The 20,850-nt window shown below is 37.6% G+C and overlaps 1 protein-coding gene across 2 annotated transcripts in view; it reads left to right on the forward strand.

Annotated features, from left to right (window-relative positions):
* The window catches only part of pdgfrb (platelet-derived growth factor receptor, beta polypeptide), a 117,297-nt gene that overhangs the window by 72,024 nt on the left and 24,423 nt on the right, over positions 1-20,850 (forward strand). For both annotated transcript variants that reach the window (XM_073819969.1, XM_073819968.1), the window contains exons 17-22: positions 9,499-9,614; positions 9,866-9,988; positions 10,122-10,233; positions 13,042-13,141; positions 13,329-13,434; positions 18,310-18,572. In XM_073819969.1, the coding sequence (XP_073676070.1) occupies positions 9,499-9,614; positions 9,866-9,988; positions 10,122-10,233; positions 13,042-13,141; positions 13,329-13,434; positions 18,310-18,572 (820 nt within the window). The remainder of the gene's footprint in view (positions 1-9,498; positions 9,615-9,865; positions 9,989-10,121; positions 10,234-13,041; positions 13,142-13,328; positions 13,435-18,309; positions 18,573-20,850) is intronic.

Genomic DNA, 20,850 nt, shown 5'->3' on the forward strand with positions numbered 1-20,850 from the left:
TTGTAAAGTGTTACCATTAAGTCTTGGTTTAGTTTAAGTACTAAAAAAACTATTAATTAATACTATAGAGATATATTTAAAAATAATAATAATAATAAAATGAAAAAACAGACAATAAAATTACTAAAACTTTACATTTAAAGACAGAAAATATACGTTTTCTTTTTGGCAGATACTGTATTTGTTCTTGTTCTAGGCATAAATTATTTTAAAAAAATACCTTGAAATAAAACCCTAATTTGTTAGTCAATTTTAGCTAAAGTACTAAATAAATTAATATTAAGAAATGTTTTTTATATATAGAAACGAATACAATGACAACAATGGCCGATTTCTTTCAAATTTCTCAAGACTTTTAGAGCCGTGAGTCAAACAGGCCAACCCAGTTTCATTCTGATTGACCTCAGCTAACCTTGTATAATAGGTGCTCAAAGTTCATTGGCATGTTTGCATGTTGGCCTAGTTTCTGGAGGGAAGGCATCATGTTCTGCTTCGGAATGTACAGTAGGCCTACATAATGGAAACCATGTTTCCCTCAATGAACTGCAGCTTCCAAGGACATGGTTTCAGTAATTCATACTCTTGGACAGGTTGTCTTCAGCAAACTGTTTCCGGCCCTCTTGTCAGCCAGCTTCAGAAGAGGCTTCCTTCTGGGACGACGCCTATGCAAACCGACTTGTTGCAGTGCAAACCCATTTTGGAAAACCTCTGTATGACCCTGACCACTGTAGTGTAATTCAGTTTCAGGGTGTTACTGAACCTCTAATATCCTTGGCCATCTTTGTGGGGAGCAACAATTCTAATTCTCAAATCCTCAGAGAGTTCTTTGCCATGAGATGCCATGTTGAACATCCAGTGGTCAGTATGACAGAATTGCACCAAATTTTAACTGCTCTAATACAAAATACACAAGATGGTCCTGTCAAGCAAACAAAAACATAAACATGATAAATAGGACATGTGGCTTTGCATGGTTAAACAACATACTGCTGTTATCACTTAGGGTGTACTTACTTTTGTTGCCAGCTATTTTGACAATAATGGCTGTATGTTGAGTTTTTTTCAGAGGACAGTAAATCTATACTGCTATAGCTGCACACTGACTACTCTAAAATATATACAAGTTTCATTTCTATAGTATTGTCCCTTGAGAAGATATACTAAAATTGTTGCTGGAATGTGAGGGGTGTACTCACTTTTGTGAGATACTGTATCTCATTCGGTTCAAAAGTTATAGCCATTTTAGTAAAAGCAGCCCTGCACCTTGGTGTCCCTTTGCGACAGTGAGCCGAAAGTATAAACTTTAAATTAATGATTATTAGTGGTGGGCCGTTATCGGCGTTAACGTGCTGCGTTAACATGAGACTCTTATCGGGCGATAAAAAAATATCGCCGTTAATCTACTGTCAAAGTTGGGTTGGGAGCTGGGTCTATACTACGCAAACTATGATGACTTTCATCTTGATAGTTTAACGCGGATGTATACCAAAGACTATAGAATACCCATACATGGTCGCGCGTTGACAACGTCTCCTCCGCCAAAACACAGATGGGATCGCGGACTCCATTCATAAAAACCGAATCTACTATAGCGCGAAATGCCACGTAAATTCGTCGATTTTTGGATTCATAAATCAAATGTTGGTCTGTCACTTAATTGAAATCGTGATATGGACTAGTGTCTGTGAAAACTGAAATGCAAAAAGACCGTTTTAATATGAATCCGGTATGTTCCGTTTGCCTCTGTATGTATGAATGGTGGATACGCGTTTTTACTACACGCATACTGAAGCACGCGTGACGCTCCCGGTATTTTTTGGCATTTGCATCTCACATGAACAGATAAACTCAATCTCCAAAACGTACTCGGTTACTAACGTAACCTCGGTTCTCTCTAGAGAGGGAACGAGTACTGCGTAAGTATCTTACGCTAGGGGAAAATCCTTTTCTGCGAGATATTGAAGTCAAAAATTATCCTTAATTTTGAAATAATGTAAAGCGCGTTGCAGCAGCATACAGACATAGGCGAAACAGCTTGCGCGCCTATTGGCTGCTCTGCGGCAACTGCAGCAGCCTATAGAGCGAGGCCTGGCGCGACGCCAGATCCAATGGGGGCATTTCGCGCCCTTTGCGTCGCTTCCCGCCTAAAAGGGCGTGGTCTAGGCCTATAAAAACCGCTCGCAGGCAGCTATTATCTGGTTTTTCATCATCGAAGCAACCAGAGCGTGCGCATGCATGGCAAGATACGCAGTACTCGTTCCCTCTCTAGAGAGAACCGAGGTTACGTTAGTAACCGAGTACGTTCTCTTACGAGAGGTCTCTCGTACTGCGTAAGTATCTTACGCTATGGGGACCCAGTGTAAAACGCCGTGCATGCTGAGATCTGACACCAAAGACCCAAGGGCGAAAGCCCGGGGTTCATACAGTTCATAATCACCTATAGAACTCACAGGGAGTCCGGGGAACGGAGGGACTGGAGGGAGGGGCAACGCCACACTCTTCCACATAGTGCAGCGCCACTCAGACGCTAAGTAAACGTACATACAGGGCGGGGTTACGGCCTGAGCTGACGTAAAAATAAGGGTCTTCACACAGTTTGCCCAGGCACATCTTGTGCTACTACTTTCACTGTCGACCCTAGAGCTGTGCTCAGTAGACGCAGCATTCCGAGCTGATAACATCAGGTCAGACAACACTGAATATCTAGACTGACAGCAGTCTGGCCTGTAAGGCGGGAACCTCCAGGTTGTAAAACCTTATAAATGTAGACGGAGAGGCCCAGCCCGCCGCCGTACAAATATCTTGCAAGGCAATCCCACTCGACCAAGCCCACGATGAGGCCACGCCCCTCGTGGAATGTGCTCTGACACCCAGCGGGCACTGCATGCCCTTGGAATAGCATCAACTATCCATCTGGATAAGCTCTGTTTCGACGCGGCCAGTCCCTTGGGACGCCCATAAAACGAAACAAAAAGCTGTTCTGTCTGTCTAAAAGCAGACGAGCGAGACACGTAAGCTCGTAATGCCCTGACTGGGCATAGGAGGCTCGCGTCTATTTCCTCATCAGTGACCGGTAGGGCTGACAGCGCGATGACCTGTGCCCTAAACGGTGTGTTGAGGGATTTTGGAACGTAACCATGTTTGGATTTGAGTATGACTTTAGAGTTATTAGGTCCAAACTCCATGCACGTCGCGCTCACAGAGAGCGCGTGCAAATCCCCTATGCGCTTCAGTGAAGCGAGAGCCAGCAGAAACACAGTCTTAAGAGACAGGTATTTCAAATCAATCGTCTGCAGAGGCTCGAATGGTCCACCTTTCATGGCCTCTAGTACCACAGAAAGGTCCTATATGGGGACTGAGGGAGGTCTGGGGGGATTCAGTCTTCTAGCTCCCCTCAGGAAGCGAATAACTAAATCGTTCCTTCCTATTGACTGACCTAGCGTTGTCCTCGAAAACGCTGTTATGGCCGCCACATAGACTTTGAGCGTGGACGGGGTTCTGCCCTTGTCCAGCAGCTCTTGTAGAAAGGAAAGCACCTCCATCACACCACAGTTAGTGGGTGACGAGCCGCGTGCTGCACACCAACCCAAAAACACAGACCATTTTGAGGAATAGAGCCGTCTCGTAGAAGGGGCTCTAGCCTGCGTGATCATGTTTAATACTCCTTTAGGGAGTTCATCATATATTCGCTGGTGGCCCAGACATGAAGGGACCACAGCTCTGGGTGAGGATGCCAAATCGAGCCGCTGGCCTGAGAGAGAAGGTCTCTCCTCACTGGTATCGGCCACAGGGCAGTGCTCGTCAGCTGCATCAGCGCTGGGAACCAGGGCTGGTTTTCCCAAAACGGCGCTATCAGCAGTATTGAACATCCTTTTTCCCTGACCCTCTCTATCACCTGAGGAAGGAAAGAGACGGGGGGAAACGCATAGAGATGACGGCGGGGCCATTCGTGGGCCAGCGCGTCTCTGCTTTTTGAGAAAAATTCCAGACAGTGAGCGTTGTTCAGAGACGCGAACAGGTCTACTTCCGCTCTGCCTAATTTTTTCCACAGTAGTTGTACTGTCTGTGGGTGTAGAGACCATTCGCCTGCTGGAACATTGTTCCTGGACAGTCTGTCTGGCCCTATGTTTAGAAGCCCCGGCACATGCGCTGCTTTCAGCGAGCGCAGGTTGCACTGAGCCCATACCAGGAGGCGTTCTGCAAGTCTGTATAGGTTTTTGGATCTGAGACCGCCCTGGCGATTTATATAGGAAACCACTGACATGTTGTCCGAGCGGACTAGTACATGGTTTCCTTTTATTTGGGGACTGAAGCGCATCAGCGCGTTCTGTACTGCCAGCATTTCGAGGCAGTTGATATGCAGGAGCTTTTCCCGTTCTGACCACTGGCCAAAAGACGGTCTGCCCTCTAGCAGAGCCCCCCATCCCGAGGTGGACGCGTCCGTAGACACCACTTTTATTCTCGAGGAAGTCCCCAGGCTTACACCTGACTGGAACCAGTCGATTACTTTCCACGGTTTCAGGGCTGTGACACATTTCTGATTGACCGTGAGACGAAGCCGACCAGACGGCCATGCTTGACGCGGGACGCGTGCTTTCAGCCAGAACTGCAGTGGGCGCATGCAGAGCAGACCCAGCTGGAGAACTGATGATGCTGAGGCCATGAGACACAGCATTTTCTGAAATGTTTTTTTTTTTTTTGAGCGGGACAGACGCGCCGCAGCGGAACGAGCACGCTGTGCGCAGAATGTCTGCTGCGCTCTGTGGTGATAGCCGCGCTATCATTGACAGCGAGTCCAATTCTGTGCCCAGGAAGGAAGTCTTCTGACTGGGAAACAGAGAGCTCTTCGCCCAATTGACTCTGAGACCCAAATTCTCGAGGTGATCGAGTAACATGGTTGTATGCTGTACAAGCACTGAGCGAGATTGCGCTAGAATCAGCCAATCGTCCAAATAGTTCAGTATGCGCACGCCTTTCAGTCTGAGAGGAACGAGCGCTGTGTCCATGCACTTCGTAAATGTACGGGGTGCCTGGGACAAACCGAACGGCAGGACTGTGTACTGATATGCCTGGCCCTCGAAGGCGAATCTCAAAAACCGCCTGTGACGTGACGCTATCTGTATTTGAAAATACGCGTCTTTCAGATCCACTGACACGAACCAGTCTCCTTGGAGAACTTGCGCGAGGATTTTTCTGGTCGTGAGCATCCTGAACCGACGCTTCACCAGCGCTTTGTTCAGTTGCCTTAGATCTAATATGGGTCTGAGACCACCGTCTTTTTTCGGTACCAGGAAATATCTGCTGTACAGCCCTCCTTCGCTTTGAGCTTGAGAAAGGGGCTCTATGACTCCTTTGCTCAATAGTTTCGCCACTTCGGCTCGAAGCAGGTGTGCTGCTTCTGTCTGCATTGTGGTCTCGACGCACGCTGTATAGCGGCGCGGGCATCGGTGAAACTGTAGCGAATAGCCTCCTTTTATAATGTCCAGCACCCATTTTGAAACCCCTGGAAGCTTTTCCCATGCGTCTGCATGAATAGCTAGAGGTTGAATACGAAGCGCGCTCCGTTCGTTCAGTAACGGAGTGGTTTCGGTGTGCTGTGGCACAAGAGACATGCTCGTGACATTCGGGGCGCGGGCGCTGATAGAGGGAACTATTATGTCTGTGTGTGGATGTGGTTGTGTGGCAACAGGCACATTTAACACACTGCAAACAACGTTCGCCTGCATATAGGGAATGCCTTTTGGTTTCGTTTTTACAGAAACCTTGGGGCGTGCATAATGTGATGTCTGTGGGCACTGTGAAGTGGGCACGTTTACCACATGTGAAGCGCAATCGATCTGAGTCGATTTTATGTGCGCGGGACCTGTGTGACAGGTTGTGCTTGTGTGTAGTGATGGACACTGGGTAGTGGGTATTCTTACTACACATGAAACACCATCGGCCGTGGCCGGGACTCCAGAAAATACACTCTATTGGGGGTTTATCTGGGTAGCCGTGAAAACAACCTTTGTGTGCAGGCAAGCGGGCAACAGAACCGGCTTGTTGGCTGCAGAAAACACTGGAACAGTCACATTTAACACACTCCAAACATCGTTCGCTTGCATGGAGCGAATGCACGTTGATTTCATGCAAAACGTGCTCGTGACATTTGAGGCATGGGGCACGCTGATAGCGGGAACTATTATGTCTGTGTGTGGATGTGGCTGTGGGGCAGCGGGCACATTTAACACACTCCAAACAACGTTCGCCTGCATAGAGTGAATGCACTTTTGGTTTCGTTTTTACAGAAACCGTTTGACGTGCATAATGTGGTGTCTGTGGCCACTGTGAAGCGGGCACATTTACCACGTGTGAAGCGCAATCGATCTGAGTCGATTTTATGTGTGACAGGCTGTGCTTGTGTGTAGAGGTGGGCATTCTTACTAGTGATGCGCGGGTCGTCTCATAGCCCGCGGGCCCCGCGGGTAACCCGCGGGTCGGGTTGGGGCGGGTAAAGAAACTGTCACTTTATTTGCGGGGCGGGTTGGGGCGGGTCATTAAAAACAAAATAAAATAAAAAAATCAATGTATGTTGCGTGCAATTCCCTATAGCCTATATTACATATTTGGGAATATCTATTTTCATATTTTATTAAGTTCTTTAATAAGGTTATCAACACGTCACGAAAGCGCCAAGCAGCTCCCGCTGCCAGCCACAAGCGCATCAAGCGAACGCTCATTCGGCTCTGCAGGCCTGGTGCTATGCGTATTTAAATCTCCTCTGATGCGCATTATCCTGCATTAGCCAAAATCATGACAGTCAACCACATCCAGTCATATGTGAATGAATGTAAATATTCGCTAAAAACACACTATAGCAATGATGTAGTCAGGACTGTGGCGCCGGCTTGCTTTGAAATGTATTTGGTGATTGCGCCCGCTGCGTCTCCTGCACCCTAGTCATTTTAAACAGTACATAATAACGAAAACAATATCTTACAAATAAAAAGAAGCAGATTTTCATGATCAGAACTTCCTTAAACCAGTGAACCTTTAAACCTTTCAGTCCAAGGATCCAGTAAACGAATGCGTTCAAATAGAAAGTTCAAAACGATATTCATAAATGAAGCATATATACCCACATTTCTTCCGGCACCACTAACGTTACACCACTGATTATCTTGTTATTAATATGATTTGATTTATGGTTCATATTCATAATCGTACAGTATTGTTGCCAGTTTAAAGGGCGAAAAGCACTTTCGGTTTTCATTTGCATTACAATGCATAGTATGTCTATTTAATTGTCGCGGGTGCGGGGCGGGGCGGGTTGTAAAAATAGACACAGTACTGCGGGGCGGGCTGGGGCGGGCCGAATAATTTCATAATTGCGGGACCCGCGGGTTGAAAAAAACCCCGACCCGCGCATCACTAATTCTTACTACACATGAAACACCATCGGCCGTGGCCGGTTGTGAAGCGCAATCGATCTGAGTCGATTTTATGGGCGCGGGACCTGTGTGACAGGCTGTGCTTGTGTGTAGAGATGGGCACTGGGTAGTGGGCATTCTTACTACACATGAAACACCATCGGCCGTGGCCGGGACACCAGAAAATACACTCTATTGGGGGTTTATCTGGGTAGCCGTGAGAACGACTTTTGTGTGCAGGCAAACGGGCGACGGAGCCGGTTTGTTGGCTGCAGAAAACACTGGAACAGTCACATTTTCTGGAACTGGACGAGCGAATAACTTTGGTGGGGGTCAGGCAACAGCGGGACTCGTACACCGTCATTTTCCTAGTTGTGCTAGGACGATTTCGGAGGCTCAGGTTTCAACTCAATCCTGGGCCGCGGGCCGCGTCCGGCGGGGCAGCAGCCAGACGAGAAAAACGTCAGAAAGCGTTAGCCACGGGTGCCTCTCAGTAACGGTGAGAGGCCATGTTACGCAGCGCTGACGCGGCTTGGCTGCGGCGAAAGCGCGGCGGAGCAGGTTTGACGTCTGACGGCAAGCTTTAGAGGGGAGGGCCGAATTAGCACGCCGTCCAGCGGAGGGCAGACATAAGTGGGCTGCTATCGCCTCTTCTGAGCAGCATGCGCGTTCCCCTTTTGGCGGGAAACGGAAATCCTCTTCCTCCTTCATGGCCCCCTCATCAGCGGCGTCGATGGAAGCGGTGGCAGACAGCGGCCGCTTTACGTCCGGAACAGAGGCTGACGAGGTCGGTGAAGCAGGCGGGCGAACCGGAGAGCTTTGTCGGCTGGGGGAAGGATCCGGGGCCCGCTGGGCACGCTTTTTACGGCGCGACACCGCGGCGGGCAGGGGAGCAGCCTCATTGAAGCAGGCCAGGCGAGTCCTCAGAGTCGCCATTGGCATCTGCACGAGCCGCACGGAGGCATCTTTAAAAAGACGCTTTGCTCTTTTTAGAGAAACAGTGTGTATCGCAGCGGCTTCTTCTCCGGCTCCAGCGATGCGTGTGCTTCGCTTGAAGGATGAAAAATCAGATAATAGCTGCCTGTTTTTATAGGCCTAGACCACGTCCTTTTAGGCGGGAAGTGACGCAAAGGGCGCGAAATGCCCCCATTGGATCTGGCGTCGCGTCAGGCCTCGCTCTAATAGGCTGCTGCAGTTGCCGCAGAGCAGCCAATAGGCGCGCAAGCTGTTTCGCCTATGTCTGTATGCTGCTGCAACGCGCTTTACATTATTTCAAAATTAAGGATAATTTTTGGCTTCAATATCTCGCAGAAAAGGATTTTCCCCTAGCGTAAGTTACTTACGCAGTACGAGAGACCTCTCGTAAGAGAACTGCTGTGAGTGTCACTTTTACCGTTTCATTTAAGAAAACTAGCATCATATCATACTGTACACACAGAAACTTCACGGCAACCTGTCAAAATAAAAGTACGGTGTAACATGTAACAGAATTTTAGTCCTGTATTACTTTTGTACAGTATAATGTAGGTGTTTATATATTTCTATTTAAATAATTGACATATTATTTAAAATAAAATAAAAACAAAGCTGGAAACCTAGGGGAAACACTGGCTACCATAGATATATATACATAGATCTATATTTTTATCACACTGTACAACAATAACACTGTTTTTTTATTACAGTAAGGGCTTTAGGGTTGGGTAGGTGTAGACGTTAAAAAAACACAATCTAATAGGTAGAAAAAATAATTTCATTGTTAGTTAGTAAACACAAGTACATCTTATTGAACATTTATTTTCATCAACAAATTATCATGGAACAGCTTTATCGAGCAGTTTGTGATGCAGTTTGGAAACAGGAGATGAGCCCTGGTCTAATGCACGATCAGTTTTTTACGTGGAGATTGCTAATCCTTGGCCATTCTAACAATTACAACAGGGTTTCAGCGCTAGAATGTGCAGATATTTGTGAAAAAATAAGGCAAAAATAATTAAAAAAGTAATATTTCGGAGCCATGCTAAAAGCTAATTCATTGGTACACTAAATGATTTTGGTGTTTGTAATCAGATGTTTGTGTTTATCACAGGTCACAGGGTGGATCGGTCTCTGGTCATCAGTGATTCTCCGGTTCTGAGCTACACTGATCTGGTGGGATTCAGTTATCAGGTGGCCAAAGGCATGGAGTTCCTGGCCTCAAAGAACGTGAGTATCTGTCTTACTCACACACAGACATCTAAATGAGCACATATCATAGACTTCTGTTATTTAACTTTAAGCCTACGGACAAACTCAGACCCTAAGTCTCACCATCCACCCAGCAGAGTCTGTCTTGTATGTTTTAATATAAACTCACATCACCATCTACTGACAGAAATAAGAAATGCACCCTTAGTAAGTTGGTTAAGCTTCTTCTTTGAAGTAGCAAGTAAAACATCTGTCTGTTTGTTTGTCAGTGTGTTCATCGTGATCTGGCGGCAAGAAATGTTTTGATCTGTGAGGGCAAACTGGCCAAGATCTGTGACTTTGGACTGGCCAGAGACATCATGCATGACAACAACTACATCTCTAAGGGCAGCGTACGTACATCCTTCTGTTTTACTGTCTCTGCGACTGTAATAAAGCACAATTAAACAAACACGTTTAATCAAATATGCAAAAAAGTACACAAACTGTGATTGCTGGTTGAAGGGACTGTTTGTTTGTGCACAGACGTTTCTTCCTCTGAAGTGGATGGCACCAGAGAGCATCTTTCATAACCTGTACACCACGCTGAGCGACGTCTGGTCCTACGGCATCTTACTGTGGGAGATTTTCACTCTGGGTAAGTACGGTCACTTATTATTTCTCCACACTCTATGCATTAATGCTTTTGTGTAAATAAACATTAGTGACCCTGGACCACAAAACCAGTCTTAAGTAGCACGGGTATATTTGTAGCAATAGGCAAAAATACATTATATGGGGAAAAATTATCGATTTTTCTTTTATGACAAAAATCATACCATACCTACCGTAATTATATAATAAAACCTAATTTTTGATTAGTAATATGCATTGCTAAGAACTTCATTTGGACAACTTTAAAGGCAATTTACTTAAGATTTTGATTTCTTTGCACCCTCAGATTTCTGATTTTCCAGTAGTTGTATTTTGTCCTATCTTGAAAAACCATACATCAACGGAAAGCTTATTTATTAAATTTCGAAAAAATTATACTTATGACTGGTTTTGTGGTCCAAGGTCACATTACATATTAATCTCCCAAATAGAATAAAATAAAGTATGCTTTTTTCCTGAAATGTGTGTTCTGAGCAAGCATGGGTTTAATTTCCAGGGAGTTGCTTTGGATAAAAGCATCTAAAATATGCATAAATCAGGGCTATTCTTGTTCATTAACACTAAAACTAAGACCATAAAACTTTTTTTTTTACTTGAAATATTGGCAGCCATTCTCATTTTTATTTAGTTTCAATTGAAGTACTAAAATAACTAAAATAAATGTATATTATATTGTATTATTTATATTAAATATATATTATAAATAGAAAAAATACTTTTTTTATTTTTTAATTATTATATAAAAAATAATAAAAGTGACAGAAACAAAACAAAATGACTAAAAGTTGAACTAAAATTAAAAACAGAATGTTGGCAAACGTTTATTTTTATTTAGTTTAAATTGAAGTGCTAAAATAACTACAATTAATAAATAAAACTAATAATTTGTTTATGATGAATATATTTTATAAATAAAATTATTTTCTAATTTTTAGTTTTAATTATTTCACAAAAAATAATACAGTTTAATAAAACAAAACAAAATGACTAAAAGTTTAAATAAAAATTACAAACTGAAAATATAAAAAATTTAATCTTATTCAAAATATTAACAAACTTTGATAATATATCAATGATACTAAGATAACACTGGCATACATTTTTTTCATGAGTTTAACTAAAATTAAAAACAGAAAATAGAAACATTACAAATTATTATATATAAAATTATTATATACAAATAAAAATAACAGAAACAAAACAAAATTACTAGAAGTTGAAATAAAGTTAGAAACAGAAAATATAAAAATAACTAAAATGTTGGCAACCGTTTATTTTTATTTCGTTTAAACTGAAGTACTAAAATAACTACAATTAATAAATAAAATAAAAATAAATAATTAGTTTTATGTCTTTATGTTTGTTTATGATGAAGATATATTATAAATAGAAATAGAATTAACAATTTTATTACATAAAAAATAAAACAATTTAATGAAACAAAACAAAATTACTAATAATAAAATTACAAACAGAAAATATAAAAATGAATTCTAATTAAAATATTAACAAACTTTCATAATATAGCAGTGATACTAAAATATCACTGGCATACGTTTTTTTCGTAAGTTTAACTAAAATTAAAAAGAAAAAATATAAAAATTACAGAAATGTTTGCAACCATTTATTTTTATTTAGTTTAAATTGAAGTACTAAAATAAATACAGTTAATAAATATAAATATATTTATGATATATGTTATAAATAGAATTATATTTATTTATTTATTTTTATTATTACATAAAATGATTTTTAAAAAATTACTAAAAGTTTAAATAAAATGAAAAACAACTTTAAAGGCAATTTTCTCAATATTTTGATTTCTTTCCACCCTCAGATTCCAGATTTTTTTGTCTTTTGGCCAAATATTGTTCTATCCTAACAAACCATACATCAATAGATAGCTTATTTATACATAAAAAGATAAAAAGAAAAAAGAAAAAAGAAACAAAACAAAATTACTAAAAGTTTAAATAAAATTAAAAACAAAATATAAAAATTATATATAATTTAATATAAAAGTCTGATTATATATCAGTGATACTAAAATTACACTGGCATAAATGTAATATAAATGACGTTTAGGCAGCTGGAGTTGTATAAATGTAATATTTCCTATGAACAGAAAACACTTGTCGTCTTATTTATAGATGTCTTGGGTTTAAATAATACCTTTCATGGTATGAAATCTATAAACACTATATGTATAAGCAATGACATTCATCTGAAATGATTATGTATTTATTATTCCACAGTATAAAATAAAATATAAATATTGTTTTATTTCAATTACGTTTCTAATTTCAATTGAGTTTAACCTGACTAAAATAAAAAGAAAACTATATAGACATTTAAAAAACTAAACAAAAGGACAAAATTACTTAAAGTTTAAAAATATAAGCATAAAATAAAAACAAATTTAAAATATTAATTAAAAACTATAAGTTGTATAACTGTTTAGTTCATGTTAGCTCAGGTCCATTAAATAATATAACAGCTGCAACTTTTGATTTGAATAATGTAATGTTGAAATGAACATCTGCTAAGATTAAAATATGTTTTAGAGGTATTTTTATTGTTAGTTCATATTAACGTAGTTAATGTAACTAATTTAACAAAAAATGAAATTGTATTGTGAAGTGTTACCAATTCTTCTATGTTTATTGTTTGTCTGAGAGATTTGGAACAATTGAGTTTAAGCATGTAAGTGCTCACTGTTCATCTGTTCTGTTTCTCAGTTTCTGCGTTTTGAAAGTTGTCTTTGTTGGTAATTTTATATGTGATTTTGCAGGAGGAACCCCATATCCAGACCTGCCGATGAACGAGTTGTTTTACAGCGCTCTGAAGAGAGGATACCGCATGACCAAACCCTCATACGCCTCTGACGACATGTATGTTTTACTGACCTGAATCAATGTCACGTAAATCTTCAGGCATGCTTATTATTGCACATATGTATATTCATAGAGTAACAGGGCAAGTTTGTTTTAAGAAAGAGATTCTGGAAATTTCTTGTGGTTTTTGTGAATGAATGAGGGCAGATTTGGAGTAAATGCTGGTGGTTTTGTTCCTCTGCAGTTATGAGGTCATGAGGAAATGTTGGGATGAGAAGTTCGAGAAGCGTCCCGAGTTCTCCTTTCTGGTGCACACCATGGGGAACATGCTGTCAGACGGATATAAAAAGGTTTCCTTTGTGTTCCATGTTTCACTTCCATGTTTACTGCATACAATGGCAAAACTATACTGAATGTTATATTAATATTACATTATTTCTTTTCTCAGTAATTCTGTGGTGACGACTTTCACTTGAGTCGTTTCTGAAATCACACAAAGGAAATACAGAATTTGAATCTAAATGCATGAATTAGTTATTTTTAACTTATGAATGAGAAACATTGACACATTTTCCAAACAGACCTGTAAAAATTAAAGGTTGCAAAGAAATTCTAAATTCTAAAAATCGATACTTTCAAACAAAATTAACGTTACATAAAATCAAATAAAAAAATGTAAACCTACAATACCAGTCAAAGGTCTTTGAACTGTAAGATTTTTGATGTTTCCATCCAAAGTACACCAAAAACAGTACAATTGTGAAATATTTTTAGTATTTAAAATAACTGTTTTCTGTTTGAATATATTTATGTTGGCTTGGAGAGCCAACATACTGTTATGCTACTTAAACTTATTATTATTAATCTTCTGAGACTAAATTTTGTTGAACGCTACTCCTCCTAGGCCTTTTAATGCCACAATCCCCAAACTTGGCAGAGACCTGGGCCCTAACTTGAAGTTAGTTGCTATATCTTTTTAGACTGATCAGACTTACAGTGTATTTATTATTAATTTTTGAAAATGAAAAATTTCCCATAGACTTACATGGGCTGAGAAAAAATGCGCCCTCCAAAGGAGCGATTCCACTCCACTCAACAGGAAAGCGGTGACCTACTTTCACTTTGAAATCGGTGGAAAATGCAAATAAATACCACCTGTAAAATTAAAATATGCCAGCGATTTAATTCTAAATGACCATTTGAACGCATCCAGACTGTTTTATTCAAAACCGAAAGCTTTCCTTCAGCGCCTATGCATGCCTTTAGTGCGTACTTTCTCTGTATATGTGGCCACAAACGACATCATTTGCACGAATTTGACTGCCTTTAAAATTAAAATATTACAGCGATTTAATTCTAAATACCCATTAGAACACATCAAGAGCTAAATCAGCTGTTTGTGAGCTGTTTTATTTCAAACCCAAAGCGCTGCCTTCAGCAAATGTGTTACACAGACGACGAGCTTCATGGCTCGGAGATCCCTGTCTGCGAACTATATATGACTGAACCTCTTTTGAAAGCATTTAAATATAAACACTCCAGCGATTGTACACAATAAATATAGAAGAACATTTTAAAGAGCTACATTGAGTGCAAATGAGCTGTTTCATAGGTTTAACTAACTAACATGGGATGCACGGCTCAGTTCTTCGTCTGCGTCAACAAAGACATTATTTGCACGTCTTTTAAAGGTATTTAAATACAAACACTCCAGCGATTCAACACAATAATAGTAGAGTAATATATTAAAAAGGTCAAATGCTTGCTTATTTCTGCTTTTGGGCTCAACTGCACAGCAACGAGTCGTGGCTTTGACGCACGCGCTCCACACTGCATTAATCCTCTATGGCAAGCCGTTTTAGCCTAAAATATACTAAGCATTACTTGTCGTAATAGCATTTTTACTATTAGCAATTCAATTAGAGAGCTCTACAAATAAATTTTTACTAGTCATATGTCTCCACTGACTTCCATTCATTTTTAATTACAGAGCTCTACAACATAATTTTTACTAGTTAGAATTTCAATTAGAGAGCTCTACAATTGAATTATTACTACATCCTATCAAAATACATCATAGCTTAACGCATATAATGGAAAACAGTTGTCTATGTCTCAAGTGAACATGAACTGTTGAGAAATAAATCGGATGTGGATCATTATATTGGATTTCAACATTTAAAGCGGACGCATTCTGCTTTCTGTCTTCAATGTTGAAAATGAAAACTATGCAATGTTAATATGATTCAGAGATGAAGGCAATAATGGTAATGTTGTCCACAAGAGGGGGCCACAGGATAACTAATCCTTCAAGATCTCAATTCATAACCTCTTTACAGTGTTTTATTTAGATCACCGCACTTTGAAATAGTAAAGAGGGAAAACAATTACAAGCATATGAAAACAATACAAATAATTATTTCACATCCAGCTTGCCAACTCTGTTGAACCTGTTGTCATAGCCTAGTCTGCTTTTTTATTAGAATATGAAATAGCAAGGGCGCATTTTCGCAGCGGGGCAGCTCGAGAAGGCTGGACACACAAGTGCTGTGGCACTTTTGCCCCAAGGCTGCCCGGTTTGGCTCTCCAAGCCCACATTTAAAGTTTGTCATCGAACTTTAGCTTCTAGTTTAAAATGTAATTTATTCCTGTGATTTCAAAACTGAATTTTCATGTTTTAGTTTAGTTTAGTTTATTCATTTGGCCAAGCAACATATGCATTCATGGTATACATATTTTATTTTATTGTTGTTATTATTATTATTTATTTATTGGCCAAGCAACATATGCAGTCTTAGTATAAATTTTTATTTTATTTTATTTTGCCAAGCAACATATGTATACATGGTATACATATTTTTATTAAATTTTTTGGCCAAGCATCATATGCAGTCATGGTATGCATTTTTAATTTAATTTAATTTTATTGATTAAAAAAATTCTTAAACGGCAAATCAGCATATTAGAATGATTTCTAAAGGACCATGTGAAATATTTTTATTATTTTGAATAACTGTTTTCTATTTGAATATATTTTAAAATGTAATTTATTCCTGTGATTTCAAAAGTTGAATTTTCAGCATCATTACTCCAGTCTTTAGTGTCACACGATCCTTCAGAAATCAGTCTAATATGCTGATTTGCTGCTCAAAAAATAAATAAATAGAAAACATTTATTAATATTAGAATAGTATAATTTTTTCAGGTTTCTTTGATGCAAAACAGTTCAGAAGAACAGCATTTATCTGAAATAAAAAATCTTTTGTAACATTATAAATGTCTTATCATCACTTTTGATCAATTTAAACCATCATTGATAAATAAAAGTATTAATTTCTATATATATATACCGACTCCAAGCTTTTGAATGGTATAGTGTACAATGTACAAAAGCTTTTTATTTCAGATAAATGCTGATCTTTGGATCTTTCTATTGATCAAAGAATCCCAAAAAAAACTGTTTTAAATATTGATTATAATATTAATAATAAAATCTGTGTTAATGTGAGACATTTACTATTTTTACGAGAGAATGAGAGACTTCATTTTTATTTTATTTTATTTATTTATTTTTATTTGACCAAGCAACACATGCATTCATGGTATATGTATTTTATTTTATTTTGTTTTATTTATTATTTTATTTTATTTAGAAAAAAAAAAATATTTAATCATTTGACCAAGCAACACATGCATTCATGGTATACATATTTTATTTTATTTTATTTTATTTTATTTTATTTTATTTTATTTTATTTTATTTTATTTTATTTTATTTTGTTTTGTTTTGTTTTGTTTTGTTATTTTATTCATTTGGCCAAGCAAAATATGCATTTATGGTATACTTATTTTATTTCATTTAATTTCATTTAATTTTTTTAAATTCATTTGGCCAAGCAACATATGCATTCATGGTATACTTATTTTATTTTATTTATTTATTTAAATTTTTTTACTCACTTGGCCAAGCAACATATGCAGTCGTAGTATAGATTTTATTTTATTTTATTTTATTTTATTTTATTTTATTTTATTGATTTAAAAAATTCTTAAACAACAAATCAGCATATTAGAATGACTTCTGAAGGATCATGTGACACTGAAGACTGGCGTAATCAAAGGGAAAAAGTACATTTAAAAATGTATTCAAATAAAAACACTTATTTTAAATAAAAAAAGTATTTCAAAATTGTACTGTTTTTGCTGTACTTTGGATCAAATAAATGCAGGCTTGGTGAGCAGAAGAGGCGTCTTTAAAAAAAACCTTAAAAATCTTTAACATTAAAAAAATGTTTTAAATATTGATTATAATATTAATAATAAAATCTGTGTTAATGTGAGACATTTTTACTATTTTTAGGAGAGAATGAGAGACTTTATTTTTATTTTATTTTTTTATTTTTTTTATTTTTATTTTTTTTGACCAAGCAACACATGCATTCATGGTATACATATTGTATTTTGTTTTTTGTTATTTTATTTTATTTTATTTTATTTTATTTTATTTTATTTTATTTTATTTTATTTTATTTTATTTTATTTTATTTTATTTATTTATTATTCATTTGGCCAACCAAAATATGCATTTATGGTATACTTATTTTATTTTTTGTATTTATTCATTTGACCAAGCAACACTGAAGACTGGCGTAATCACAGGGAAAAATTACATTTAAAAATGTATTCAAATAAAAAACACTTATTTTAAATAGAAAAAGTATTTCAGAATGGATCAAATAAATGCAGGCTTGGTGAGCAGAAGAGACGTCTTTAAAAAAAACATAAAAAATCGTACTGTTCAAAAACTTTTGACTGGTAGTGTATATTATTTCAGTTAGGTCCTATGGAAATATTTCTTATTTTCATTTAGTTTAACTTGAAGTACTAAAATAACTAAAATTAATTTAAAAACAATTTTGCAGTTGGTTATATATATATATATTTAAAAATCATAAATATTCCAATCTTTTGACCAGTAGTGTACACTAGTGAGGGGGGAAATTAACCTTTTTGAACCAAGTGCTTATCTAATATCTAATATTATTAAAAAGTGTATGTTGAATATGTGATGTTTGCTTTCATAAGAGCTTAGGCCAATTAGAGACGTTTTAATGATAACTGTTTCATACATTATACAAATGTGTTATTAAAATGTCTACAGAAGTGTAAAATTGATCAGGTGAAAACCATAGATTAAGCATCATGATCATGTTGTCTCTCCTCAGAAATACGGTCAGGTCAGCGACAGCTTTCTGAAGAGCGATCACCCTGCAGTGGCCCGTGTGAAACCTCACGTCCCGTCTCCGTTCCCGAGCGCCTTCCCTCCTCAGTCTCCCACCTCAGATCAGAGCCCAAACCTGACCCCGCGCCCGCAGGCCGACGGAGAGAGCGCTGACGCTCCACACAACGAGTACATCATCCCCATCCCCGACCCCAAACCGGACGAGGACACCCAGGACGAGCCAGTGATGACGGAAATCCCCTCGAGGTAACTCTGACTTCCTGTGTGCTCAAAAATAAATCAGACGATTGTAAACCGCAGAGGATGAAGGAAAGATGAGACATCACCTCTTCCTCTTCCCTACGCAGGGGATCACTTCTGTTTTTATGTAAAAAAAAAAACATATGATTAATCTCTTTATCTGTGCCAATGGGAGTCATACTATTTTTTGTGTGAGAATGAGAGCATCTACGTAAGCTGTGACTGATTGATTTTAATTTAATTTAATTTTGCAACATATGCATTCATGGTATACGTTATTTTATTTTACATTTATTCATATAACCAGCCAGGCAGTGGTGGACAGTAACGAAGTAGTTGTAATTCGTTACTGTACTTAAGTAAATTTTTCAAGTATCTGTACTTTACTGGAGTAGTTTTATTTTGAGTAACTTTTACTTTTACTTCACTACATTCCAAAGCATAAGATCGTACTTTTTACTTCACTACATTTCATAAAACATGTCGTTACTCCTTATAATATATCACGTGCTCCGAGACGCAGAAGCAGTGTCTGATTCATGAACAAACTGATTTTTTTCAATCGGTTCGCAAATCGCCACAAGCGATTCATTCACGAATTGGACTGATCCAATTGCAGCTGTTCAAACTCACTGATTCAAATGAGCCGTTTAGAGCGAGTCTCCAGTCAACTGAATTCACAAATAAGAACCGGTCCGGGAGATCATGTGAGCGCGCACGCGCGACTGATGCTGCGAAAAGTAAGATATAATGTTGAGTTTTAGAATTAATTATTGTAACTGTCAGTTGTTTGCGAACTAAATCTGCTGTAGGGTGATGTATTTAAGCCCACTGAAATGATTAGATGCAGACACATCAACACTGTCTCTTTTTAGGTCAAAAAACGAAACATTAAAATAACAGATTAAATAAAATAACTCATGCACGTTCATATTCCTCGCTGCTGTAACCTTAACATTTTATTAAAATGCTACGCATTTAGCCCTATGTGAAGTCTGTTTTTATATTGTTTATTAACGGTATACTTTTTTATATTTTTGGATGCTAGCCTAGTTGACAGAAATAAATGTTTATTCATAACCATACTGAAAATAAGTCAATATTGTTAGCTGATGCTAACTTCCTAGCTAACAAGCTTGCTGGTGCTAAGTTGAGGTAATTTTCAGATATGAAGTCCAAATATTTATTATCAACCACCTAGACAGATTACATCTGAGGGAAAAGAATAGATGTGATGTTCAGATCATGGTAACTACATAATTATCAAAGTAGGAAGTGATGCCCTCTGGGGGCATTTGGCCAGGGGTGTTTTTATACTACAGACAATGTTTGAGAAAAAAGAAAAATATTATGAAAATATAATTACATTTTCCTTCTAACTTCAGGCCTTATTCTCATATCATAACTGTGCCGTTCTGCAAAATAACAAGCTTTAAAACACTTTTCTTACTGGTGAAAATGAGATGGTCAAATCAGTTTTCTCTCAGGTAACGTTACAATGCATTGTAAGCTTCACAGTGAACATCACTCTCATCAACGTAGTCCATATCAACAACAAAAATCTATCTTGACTCCATATAGGCTAGTGGTTATTTTGGGAAAATTCAAGGCTTATAAAGTAGGATTATAAAAAAAAATATGCTAATATAAAATTATAGCCTTTATAAAATTGGAAAATATTTCAGTACTTTTTTACTTAAGTACACAAAAAATGTAGTACTTTTGTACTTTCACTCAAGTAAAATTGAAAAAGGAGTACTTTTACTTTTACTGGAGTAATATTCTATTATACGTATCTGTACTTTTACTCAAGTACTTGATTTGTGTACTTCGTCCACCACTGTAACCAGGTAACATATGCATTCAATGTATACATTATTTTATTTATTTATTTATTTAATTTTTACTTTGTTTTACGTTTATTTATTTGGCCAAGCAACATATGCATTCATGGTATACTTTATTTTATTTTGTTATTTTATTTTATTTTACATTTATTCATTTGACCAAGAAACACAAGCATTCGTGGTATAAATTGTTTTATTTTACATTTTACCAATTAATTTAATGTAATTTAATTTAATTTATTTTTGTTTATTTTATTTTACATTTATTCATTTGGCCAAGCAACACATGCATTCTTGGTATACATTATTTTATTTTATTAAGTTGGCTTGGGAAAGCCAACTTACTGAAATCCTATTTAAACTTATTATTAAGTTGGCTTGGGAAAGCCAACTTACTGAAATCCTATTTAAACTTCTTCTTCTTCTTCTTCTTCTTC

Source organism: Garra rufa, chromosome 16 (genome assembly GCF_049309525.1).
Source record: "Garra rufa chromosome 16, GarRuf1.0, whole genome shotgun sequence".
NCBI classification, from domain to species: Eukaryota; Metazoa; Chordata; class Actinopteri; order Cypriniformes; family Cyprinidae; genus Garra; species Garra rufa.